Source organism: Typopeltis vanoorti, chromosome 6 (genome assembly GCF_054136105.1).
Source record: "Typopeltis vanoorti isolate ZY-2024b chromosome 6, IOZ_Tvanoo_1.0, whole genome shotgun sequence".
Classification (NCBI taxonomy): Eukaryota; Metazoa; Arthropoda; class Arachnida; order Uropygi; family Thelyphonidae; genus Typopeltis; species Typopeltis vanoorti.
The window spans coordinates 66,309,736-66,322,714 of NC_143554.1; the positions used below are offsets into that span (position 1 = coordinate 66,309,736).

Sequence of the window (12,979 nt, forward strand, 5' to 3'; positions counted from 1 at the left end):
GGAGGGGTTTAAACCATCTTAATTGTTCATAATAATGCTTAACAGTATAAGAGGAAAAAAATACATTACTAAACTCAATATTTCGCTGGTTTTCAACTCAGCATCACCAGAGCACAATGATAACTGTTATAGGCACAAAGCACTAAAACTAAGTAATTGTAGAAACAATTTAAATTATAACTGATACCTAATGTCTTTACATGGTTCCTCTATGGGCAATAACGACAAAGTTAATTTAGAGAAGTCATCCAGCTATCAGGTCTTAAAATGATAGTCACCCAAATCTTTAGCAAATTAATGCAACCATATTTATTGAGGCTGGGAAAGTGATTCCTAGCTGATGATGATTTTAAGAATAGCCTCTCAGATAATGACTTCTATGTAACATGTTTTTTGCCATCTGATCCTATGTGGAGGAGTATCCAGAGCATGGCCTTGCCATACAGATGATTTCAGATGCAATTTTTTATGTTCTTCAAGGTGGATGTTAATTGTGGTTTAATTTGTGTTTGACTTGCTCATTTGTTTTGTGTTCTGACTAGCGAGTCTCATTTTTTTTTTTTTCCGCATGCATTTCATTTCAAATGTTCTGATTTTCTGTATTTCTTTCTGAATAAGGCACCATGTCTTGGCTCTATGTTTTTGTTCCCTTCTTCTTCACTCATAGTCTATGTTGACTGTCGGGGCACTCTAAAGAATTAATCCACTTTCTAATATTATCAATCTAGATGATTCTAGGTAATCTCTAAAGTCTTTTACCAGAAGCCAAGCCCTCTAGTGCTAATTTAGGTAAGCTATGTGGCCCAGCCACCAGAGCTGTTTCCGATGTACTTTAGTGATGATATTTTTTGGTATTCTAGCAATAGAGAGGATTTCATTCTCACCTCGTCATAAAACTTCATCTCGAAATCCAATAATCTTTTTTTTCATCTTCCTTTAGCAATGTCCAACTATCATATCCATATAGTAAGACAGAGTTAACAAGGTTATCGATGAGGTAGAGTCTTGTAGCTAGCTGTATTTTATTGTCTTTCCAAAGTGGCTATAATCTCTGAAGGGCAACAGTTGCTTTAGCAATGTGTGCTTTAATGTCATGTTTAGACTGGCCATCTCTGTGTTGTATGCTTCCCAAGAAGGTGAATTTTTTTTTATATATTTTTTTACTTCTTCCAATTTTTCATCATTAACCGAAATCTTCATCAAGTTATTGCCTGAAGACATCATTTTTGATTTGTGAATGCCATTCTTAAATCCATAACCATAAGTGTCTTAGAAACTCTCTTGATTCTTGTAACTGATGTTCATTCACTGATATTAGGTCAATGTAATCAGCAAACCTGAGATCACCGATTTTTTTTGCCAACAACTGTAATTCCAAAACGACTTTTTTTTCCCCCAAGGCTAAGTTTATTATATATTCCAAATAAATGTAAAGAAGCATCAGCAAAAACATGCAGCCTTGATGCACACCTCTTTCCATTTGAAAGGCTTGCTGTAGTTGCCACTGATTTCTATTAACATTTCTGAGGAACAGTAAAGAGTTTTAATTAGTAGTACTATTTTATTATCTATTCCACAGTGGTTCAGTATTCTCCACAATGCCTCATGCTATACTGAATCAAAGACCTTCTGTATTTCTATAAAATTGTGGAATAGTATTTTATTATGCTTAGTATATTTTTCTCCAACGAGACATATTGCAAATAAGTGATCTCCTGTACTCCTGTTTTTACAGAATCCTGCTTAGTTCTTTGAAAGTATACTTTCTATTTTCCTCTCAATCCTAAAGAGTAAGATTTTTAGGAAAATTTTGCTTGGATGACTGATAGCTAAATAACTGCTACATTTTGTACTATTCCCTTTTTAAGAATAGGAATCAGAACAGAGGTACAGAAATCTTTAGGCCATGATTCATTGTTCCACACATCTTGGAAAATTCTGAGCAGGGTCCATTATAGGTTTTCTGCCTGCTTTCAGTAGTTCTAAAGTGATATTCCCATCTTCAAATAATTATTGCTTTTACTTCTCTTAAAATAGGGAAGTCTGTCTCCTTCATCCAATGTCATCTGTATTATGCCTTCAGAGTTTTGATTATTAAGGCTCCTGTCTTTGGAAAAAAAGGTTAACCGAGTAATCAAGCCAATGCTAGAAGATTTAATCTTTTTCAGTCAAAAGCTTGCCATTTTCATCCTCAATTGACCAATTTGTATTAGTCAAGGGTTTTTATTAATCTCCTTATCATTTGGAAAGCCCTTCCAGGTTTGTTTCTATGTAGTTCCTCTTCAATCGTTACACATTCATTCAGAATCCAGTACGCTGCTGTAGATATAATAATGATTTCATATAGTTTTAGTTTGAGGCTTTTTGAAAATGTTGTCTGTTCTATATTTTGTTCAATTTATTTATATTAGATCATCTTATGTTAAGTCTGTATTTTACTGTTTCTGTGCTATCAAGGTTGAGTAATGAGACTGCTGAGATATATAAATTTGCTTTACCTGTTCAAGTATATGATTTTCTAAACTTTCCCATACCTTTTACATTTCCATTGTTTTTATTTTGCTGAGATTGATTTTCATCCCAAAAGTTCATTAAGATCATTTTAACTGAACATTACTGAGGTTGCAATAATCCCATACCAGACTATTTACATTCCACAACAAAGAAAAATCCCACACAAAAGCATGCCAAATAATATAAACAAAAACCCATGCAATGCAATTAAAACAAAGCCCTAAAATCCAGAAAGTTACTATTAATGATTTTCAAGTAAACAAAACCAAGTTATGCTGCTCCAAATCTCCAGCAATAAGAAGCAAACAACCAATATGCACCAAATATGAAAGGATTCTACCTAATTTCCCCTTCTTGGCAATTAAACAAAATATATTATTCTCCATTACTCTCAGAAGCATGCGGCAAGCTCTTAGTAAGTATAAAATAAGATCAAAATTCCCACAAATATTTTTTTTCTTTAATTCTTGAGCTTTTTAATACTTAACTTTAAAAATCTCTAGTCCATTTGATTCATTATCTTCATTAATCCATTAACATACAAAGACGTCTGTGGCATGTCTTTTGTTTATTACACCAAAATTGATTTTTACGTTACGAAGTTCGCATCAATTTCAAAAATAATTAATATGTCAAAAGGTTAATGGTTCTATTCATCTCATTTCAGTTAATGAACACACACACACACGTTTTTATGTTAACATATTTTTTCTCCATTCGCCACATTTTTCCTAATTTTATATTTTTGTTTAAAGTCCAGCACTAAATACTGTTGTCATCATATTTCCTACAAAAAATACATACCCAGGTATGACTTTCTTAATACTCTTTTAGTATAAAAAAATTTGTAATTAGACTTAATATTAGCCTTAGGTTGGAACACACAGGCAGTTTCATTTACCATAAAAAGTGTTGCTATTTTTTGTCAATCAGTTTGACCAGATCCCTTATAGAAAATGACGATTTTTTTCTTCTGCCAGGTTTTCATTAAATTTTATGTTTTAAAATTCAGCATATTTTCAAATTTAATATATTTTGTTAATTGGTAGTGCAGAGATATCATTACATTTTGAAAGACTTTCAAAATCCTTAAATATCAGACTTACGAAGGAGATCTTGGTTGTGGTTGACCTGCAGCAGGAACTGAAAGGGTATAGATATCTAATGCTTGAAGGGCATATTTGACTAATCTGATGAATACAAGAGTCTCCTTTGGCTGAAATTGTTTATTCTGACCCAAATTGGTATCTGAAAGAAAGGAGTGCATTAAAAACCAATCTTTTCATTTCAATGTATTTTTTTTTAAATGAAATATTGCCAATTTTTATTAATATTAAAAATATTTATCTAAGTTATTTATTAATTACAATTTTAAAATGGGCATAGTTACCTCCTGGCACTTTACATGATGCAATTCCCCATGTAATTGTTTTCACACCACAAACCAATGTTTTCACCAAACTCCGACAATCAGTAATTGTGTAGCTGCTGGCTTGAGATGAAGGAAACCCAAATTTTGGCTGGAATAAAAACAGAGATAAATTATTCAAGCATATAATTTGACATAAGAATATTTATACCTGTGAAAATCTCATATACATGAAGTCTTTCTGCAGTAAATATACAAACAACATAACAGCGATTCAAAAATGAAAGAAGGTGTGGTTTTTTCACAAAGATGCTGCTTTAACATTACACATGCATATAATGCTGAAAAACTATTCCATTTGAAGGTCTGTTCTCTCATCACACCCTACCCCCTGAGAAAAGTCACAAGTACAATATGCTGATAAATGCATTTTATAATTAATGCATACAGAGGAATGAAGATTTCATTTCGAATAAAAGTAGTACCATCTTCATCCATCATTCTTTTTATTTTTAAGGAAAAGAAGAAATCATATCAAAAGTTCCTGGCAAATAAGTCAGCTTTTGTTCTTAGAGAATACAGAGACAAATGCAAGAAAGCGAAACATCGTGTAAAACTAGCTAAACAAAAGTCATGAGAGGACTCTGGCAAGAACATAGAAAATAAATATCAAGAAGGTGGTAAGATATTCTGGAGGTTGTTGAAGAAGCTAAGAAATGGAAGAAAAAGTGCTGTAAAAGGAGTTAGAGATAATAAAGGTGACATGATAACGGGAGAAAAAGATATCCTTGAAGTATGGAGTAATTACTTCGAAAAATTGCTAAACGAAACAAGCAGTGATGGCACACTGGTAAAAAACACTCAACAGGCATACAGTCAGGAATACATATCCATACTTGAAGTAGAAAAAGCCATCAAAGGCTTGAAATGTGGAAAGGCAGCAGGAGTAGATAATATTCGACCAGAAATGCTGAAGTATGGTGGTATAAAAGTCTTACAGTGGCTGCACTGCATAGTTCAGAAAGCCTAGACAGAGGGACGAATTCCCGATGATTGGAGTAGAGCTCTAAAGGTGCACATATATAAAAAGGGAAATAGAACTGAGTGTGAGAATTACAGAAGTATTTCCCTGCTGAGTGTTCCTGGAAAGGTCTATACAAGTATACTTGAGAAACAGCTAAGATGAATTGTAGAAGAAAAGCTTGGCAAAGAACAAGCTGGATTCAGGCCAAAGAGAAGATGTTAAGATCAGATTTTCACATTACAACAAATAGTTCAGAAATCATGGGAATATAACAAAGATCTGTATTTAAGTTTTGTCGATCTGGAAAAGGCATACGGCAAGGTGCCAAGAGAGAAGCTATTCAATACGCTGCAGTTATATGGTGTCAATGGGGCATTATATCAAGCAATACTTAGTCTTTATTTGAGTTGTAAATCAGCAGTTAGAATTGAAGTACAGGAAGATGATTTAATGTTAAAACTGGTGTGAGACAAGGGTGTACATTATCCCTTCTGTTATTCATTATCTATATGGATCACATTATGAAGGAAAGTGGTATTAAACATGATATCAAAATTGGAAATGTTAATGTCAGCTCTTTGCTTTATGCGGACGATGTTATACTTCTGAATAAATCCGCTACAAGTTTGCAAGATTCCCTGACTAAACTGAATAACTATTGTAATAGATATGGTATTGTTGGATCCTACTTGTTCTTAATCTGTACCTTGGATCCGACATTTAGTTATTACGATGTTCTTAACCTAAAAAATAGTTGCTAGTTGATTTCTAATTCAATATACAGAAAATTTATATTTATAGACTGCGCCACTCTATATCTGAATTAGTTCAAGAATTGAAGAAAAACCAACTCACAACTATCCTCTTTTATATGATGTTATTATATATACTGGCCGAGTATATTTAACCTACTTAATTTTCCCGCTTTGGTTCAATATTTTATGAATGGTGCAGTAAAAGAGATTCAGACAAAATACAACTTTTCATCAACAAAAAGAAACATTTAATTTTAAAATTATAAATTTTAAACTTAACTTCAAATCAGTAATTAAGATATCACAATCACTTCAGCTTCTCTGATAAGTACAATCAAACTCTGACAAGATAAATCTGTTATCTCTATATCACAGTCTTTTCATAGTTCCTTAAGTTCCAAATACAATAAAAATTGCAGTAATACCTCTTCATAAACAGACACTTTTAATTTTACGCTTCTTTTAATTCTCCGCGATAGTTACTGTTAACATCAGGAAATTCTAAGATGAAACTCACACACTTCTCTGAACAGAAATATTAAAGTTGGAATAATCTTACCGTTAATCTTCTTCTTTCATCAACATACACACAAACACTTTTTATAAATTTAAACACTTTTAACAATAGACAGCACTCATTAAAATAAATCTTCTAGCATTAATGAAATTAATTTACGGGCACAATACATATAATCAGATGTTCTTGTATGAAGCACTACTGATAACTGTTGAATTAGGGCAATACACAATAATTCTTTAACTTGGGGTTTTATATGTACAGATGTTCATTCCTCCGGCATTCAAATAATTCTTTAGGCACTATAATTCTAAACACCGCTATCATTAAACACAACCCTGTTGCCTCTATTTATTCTCTAGTTACTTCTTACTATGCTTCACGTTTCAGTGTGTCCTTGAAAGGTCGGCCCTGAAAATAAATCTCAACTAAAATGTCGCTAGTCATTCAGTAGTCACTCAGCTATCTTCCGTTGCTACATTTGTTATTCAGAAACTTATTAGCTAACTCCTTCTCAACTTGTAGACTTTATTTAGTTGCTTGAGTGACTTGCCGACTCGCTGTTATCGCACTGTAATTCCCGAATGCCCGATTCCAACCTAATGCCAATCTCTCTCTAATAAATCTCTAATGCTCCTAATCTAATTAATAATTCCAGCGTTCGTCGCTTATATATCTGTTTTTTCCCCTAAATTGCTCACGTCATTTCTTTCTAAAACTCTTTTCAATAAACCTCACGTGGTGTTCCAAAACGTGCTCGCTCACTTACATACGTTTCCATGACAACCGAACAAAATATAATAAAATTGAGGTATTGCATAACGTTAAACTTTCACAAACAGGAATAAATAAAGACTATTTATATTTCAATTAATGCGCAGTTAAATTATCATATAGAAGTTCTTATAATATTAAGATAGTAACTAAAATAGCTTAATAATATTTAATACAGTCTTTTCATTATTAATACATATATCTTTAATTATGTAATTAGATATTAGACAAAATTAAAGTAGTTAAATCCTTAGGACTAATTCTTGACAAAGTTAACAAGATCAGTAATAACAAAGGACTTCAACTCAATTTTAGCAAGACAAAGATCATGGTTCTCAAAGGAAAAACAAGCAGAGAAGCTCCTGAGAAACAAATGTATCTTAATGGAGAAAGAATTGAGGAAGTCAGCAAGTTTGAGTACCTGGGATCCATTATTAATGTGAAGAATTGCTGTTCAGAAGATGCCAGAAAAAGATTAGGAATGGCTAAAACAACAGTCAGAGACCTGTCTAAAATCTGGAAGGATGGATCTATCTCCATGGGAACAAAGTTGAGGTTTTTAGATGCAGTTGTTTTTCTAACAGTCACTTATGGATGCGAGACTTGGAACCTAAAGAAGTCAGATAAGAAACGGATATCTGCTTTTGAGATGTGGTGTTACAGAAGGATGTCAATTACCAAGCATGAGTTAACTCGTAGTATAAGCACATTAATTTGGACCCTTGGCTTGTGAATAAAGAAAAGAGTATGTTTGGGGACTTGGTAGAAGGAAAATAAATTTCAGCAAAAGTATAGTATATTATAAGAGGTATTGTTGCGTAAACTGTATTTATTAATGCAAATAAAACAATTTTTTGAAGTTTTTTCAACATATACATATGATATATCATCATCTGAGTCATCACTGGAGTCATCTGTAGGATTATAATCATCTTCGGAATCTGAACCAAATAATTCATTCCACTCATCATAGGTCATATTAGTGTACGCTTCTAATTCTTCATCAGTAAGCTTTCTTTTACTAGTCATGGCGTAACTGAAGGTTTTTATATAACTAATTTTAAATAATTGTAAGACTAAATGCAATAAACCTTACTGCACTGAATGCTGAACATCACTAACTCTGAACTCAAGTTACACAGTTGTCAGCACATGTACGACATGGGTGTGTGTGTGTTGTTGGGGAGGGAGAGTGATAAGAGATTATAGTTCGTCCACTAATTACAGGTCCCTCGACACTTCTGCGCATGTCAGAAAAAGGAGAATCCATTCCGATAATAGGGTAATCAGTCTATCTTCTGGGATGTAATAATAAACAAACCAAGTTTGTTTATTATTACAGGTCGGGAAATTTAGCTTTTCTTTTACGAGCATTGCTGTTTTTACTTATTTACTGTTTTCATTATTTTGCTTGTATAACAGTTGGAAAAATGTACGTAGAGTGTTAATAAAATTAAAAACGGTATAGCATAAAACAAAAATGTAACTAAGTTTATTTTTAAGAAAGTTTTTTATAAAAAAAAAAATAATTATACAGAAAAACAAAAATTATTTCAAATGAACTTAGATATTCTAAACTTACAGTTGAGAGAACTGAGACACTTTAATGTCCTAAACTGATTAATTATTTATGACTTGTTGTGACTCTCAATAGCATGCAAAAAAAATGTTGGAAAAAATACCATTGTCAAATTCTTTTAATCTTCAGAGTCATCTGAATCGGTGTCCGAATCGCCATCACTTTCACTTAAACTGATCACCAAAGGTTCGCACAATTCTTCGATAATTCCGTCTCTATCCCAATATATATTTTCCAATGAGGTGACATGAGAGCAATATTTTCCCCACTTTTGAACTGTAATACTTTCAATCGCCTGTTCTGAAAGCTTAAAAAGTTTCAACATGTCAATATCCCCAGTTACGTTGCGATGGCGAATGAAACTTTTCACTTCTGCCCAAACATACTCAATAGCATTAATATCGCAATGATATGGTGGTAGCCTCAAAGCTAGAAATCCATGCTCTTTGAGCATCGTGTCGAATTTAAATAGTTTAGTTGTTAGCGAGTTTCTTATGACCAAATTAAGCAATTCAATTTTTCGCATATCTGGGGAATGAGAAATGTTATTTGCAGAGAGCCAATCCATAAGAACTTGCTTCTTATTAGACCAATTTGGAACTTGTTTAATCGAACAGAGTGATATGAAGCGTTATCAATTATAACAACAGCATTTTTAGGAAGGTTTGGAATCAGTTTTTCTTCTGCCCACTTTTTGAAGATCGTAGAATTCATTTGCCCATGGTAATCTCCAATAGTTGAATTGGCTTTGTATAGTGAGTTTGACTTCGCTAAAAAAACCCATTTCTCCATCCGCACACAAAATTATTATGTGCTGCGAGGCATTTCCGGTTTGTAGCACTCCACATTCTTCTTCAGACTGCCAACATTTTCCATAAGTTAAATTACTATCAATCCAAGTTTCATCTAGATACACAATCAGTCTTTTCTCCTCCCTGAAACGACTTATTGCTCTCAAATACCGCGTTCTACATAAAACAATGTCACTTCACTCCACGATAAGTTTCCTTTTATTCTGGGACTTTTCTAAACAAAATCCGATTTCATGAAGTATTTTCCTTAAAGTTTCTCTTTTCCAAAGAAAAGTAATTTTTTCTTTAAGCACAAGAATCAATTTTGGAACAGTTGTCACTCTTTTCTCGACCACGTAAAAATCGTGAATAGTTCTTATAACGTCTACATCAAAATCATTCAAGGCTACGGTTTCGATGGTTTTCTTTCTCTGGCGCTTTTTTTTTTTTTTTTTTTTTTAGGAGATTTAAATTTTGGCTTACCTTCACCTTTTGATTCCCTACGAATTCTTTTAACAGTCGACCCCAATATGCCCGCAATTGCACTTGCACGTTTTATGACTTGAGAAAGGGGGAACAAGAACTTCTGACGATTCTTTCTCACAGAATGTCAGCATATTATTCAATATTCTTTTGAAAGAGCTACTGAAACGTGTAACAATAGAACTTGCTGACTGTACTGGATCCATCATACAAATTAATTATAAAAAAATAATGCAAAAAATGGAACAACAAAATTCAAGCTAGTACTAGTACAGCAGCAGACAAGAAAGCACGTGATTTCTCATGTTAATGACCAATTCGTACATCCTTCATTTCTTTCTCCCCTTCAGCATGAATCGACTATTCTTGGCACCAAGCCAAGAAGGGATCTATAAATGGTGGGCGAACTATACTCATAGTTGGCTTATGAAACAAAATTCTGTCTGATGAGCCAGCTACGAGATAACTCTTACTGACCTTGTAGAAAGTGAAAGTGCTTGGCATGCAGCAACAAACTATGCCTGAGGAGCGTGGCAGCAAATACGTTGTCAAAGTTTTGGATGTAATAGATACGCAATAAAAATTATAATTTCTGGTTATGGTTTTCCCAGTTTTTCATGTCTGCTTTCTGTGACTTTTGCCTATTGTTTCTATTCTTATACAAATAGTAGTTTATTGCATGAAGATATAGCAATGGTGGGTGGGTACATGGGAGCATAATGGTACTTGTTTTTGTAGATGAATTGGTACTAGTTCTTGTTATAGAACACTGATAGACAAGGGCATACTGCATTAATGCTACTTAAGTTGTCATACAGATTTCTTTGTTACCTAAAAATGGGCGGGTTCCCACCTATTTCAGGTAATATGATAATTTTGGATTCATTCCAGTTTGAATGCATTTCTTCAGAAATATAATGTGAATTTTATTTTTAATTGTTTGTTTCAGAGTACTATTGAATTAAATTGTTAGCAGAAATCACAATTACCTAACAAATGATCCATTGCATTAAAAAGAGTGAAACAAGCACAGATGGTATGTTGACAGACATTTTTTTTATTATGGGCAAAAAAGCAGGGTCCTAGTAGGTCCCATGTACTCAGATTGTATTAATTATACTAGTAGAACAGATACCCTGTCAAATCGTATGGTTGAAAAGGATCTCACAGTAACTGCAGTCTCTATTTTTGTTTCAAAAGAAGGCAATTTATTTCTTGGGTCTTCACTGTTAGTGCAAAGAAATGAGGACGTGAAAATAGGAGTGTTGAGAAAGGAGGGGGGGGAGATATGACGGAAAAATTTCATTAAAAGTAATCACCTGCAATTGTTTACAGTTGCATTTTTTTAAATGCAGAATGGATTTGGGGTGGGGGGGGGGTCGCACTCAAAATAAAATTAAATGCAATGAAATGAAATGAAACAATCGATTTATCCATCCATATAGAGAAGACAATCATGTACTCAAAATAGAATAAACAGAAATCATAGAAACCCTACAAACCAGCTGCTTCGCTTCACTGAAGAGTATCTGGCAATGAATAATAAACTTAAATCCATAAGCTTAAGGCCCACACGTATTATCTGCCATATGAGACATGATCATTGAAAACCTGTGATTGATCTAAATAACCCAAAATGTAAATAATTATTTTTGTGTGTGTGTGTGTGTGTGTGTGTGTGTGTGTGTGTGTGTGTGTGTACACATGTCTGTATACATGTAATGAGGACTTCTTGAAGTGTAGCTTATAACTTATCATTTATGCAGTTACACATTAATGATTATATGTCTGTGTGTATATGAAGATATTCTTAGTGATCCTCCCAGTCTGAGTTCTGCAGTAATTGAACTTTCTTTGATGAAAAGTATGGTAAAGAAATACGGGTGTTAAATGATAACAATACATTTTTTTTCTCTCTAATATCTTGTAGTGAATATCACTCTTCCTGAAGACCGTAATCTTTATGAAAAGAATGTCCTTTTTAAGCAAATTTTCACATGGTGTCACCATATTCAAGTCCAGAATAATTATCCATTCAGCCTTTATTCTCTTAAATGTCATCCATTGCCATCAGATACATAATTGATTATAATTGCATCACATTCGTTATAGATGTGGTAAGATGTCATCTGTTTTCTTTTTTTCATCATCAAATTCCTGCCATGTACCCTCAAGGGGTGTACAGGATATGATAGTACGACATGAAAAATTGACATCATTACTAACTTCCGATCTACAATTTTCCTCCAAATCAGTCTATTACTCGTCAAGACTCCAATATTATCATTATCAGATCTCATATTTTTTGAATCGTGTAAGGCACATTGTACTGTATCAATCCACCTATATCTTGGTCTTCCTCTGCATCGTTTTCCTGCCAACTTGGCAGAGAACACTTGTTTTGGTAATCTTTACTCACCCATTCTGTTTAAGTGACCATACTACCTGAGATTAGCTCTGCTAATGCATTCCTGGATGCCGACAATGTCAAGTTCTTTCCTAATATCCTCGTTTTTAATATGATATTGCCATTGATGCCATCTGTTCACGCCTATAATCTTTCTCAGAACTCTCATATCTGCGGTCTCTAGTCTTTGGTCAAGTGTTTTACTTCTGACCCACCTCTCAGATCCATAAGTTAAAACTGGTTTGAACACTGTCTTGTATACAGCTAATTTAGTGTTCCGACTAATTTTTCTCTTATTCCATATGAATTTATTGAATTGACTTCCTGCCATACCAGCTTTGTTGATTCTGTTGTCTATTTCTATATTTAATTTACCATTTTCATTAAAAATTATGCCTAAGTAGCTGAAATGTTTTGCTTGTTCCACAGGTTCCCCAGTCACAACACAGTTGACATTTTCAACAATTCTGCCTATTTTCATTGTCTTTGTCTTTTTATTACTGACCTTCATACCATATCTATTACAACACTTATTCAATTTAGTCAGGGAATCTTGCAGACTAGAAGCGGATTTATTTAGAAGTATAACATCGTCCACATAAAGCAAAGAGCTGACATTAACATCTCCAATTTTGATATCATGTTTAATACCACTTTCCTTCATAATGTGATCCATATAGATAATGAATAACAGAGGGAATAATGTACATCCTTGTGTGACACCAGATTTAACATTATACTATCTTCCTGTACTTCCTTTAATTCT

General features: G+C 33.4%; 1 protein-coding gene across 1 annotated transcript in view; it reads right to left on the reverse strand.

The window, feature by feature from the left end:
• The window catches only part of Nipped-A (Transcription-associated protein Nipped-A), a 936,100-nt gene that overhangs the window by 727,062 nt on the left and 196,059 nt on the right, over positions 1-12,979 (reverse strand). Inside the window, exons 14-15 of the mRNA XM_090393977.1 lie at positions 3,905-4,034; positions 3,621-3,762 (exon numbers count right to left, since the gene is read on the reverse strand). Of these exons, the coding sequence (XP_090250103.1) occupies positions 3,621-3,762; positions 3,905-4,034 (272 nt within the window). The remainder of the gene's footprint in view (positions 1-3,620; positions 3,763-3,904; positions 4,035-12,979) is intronic.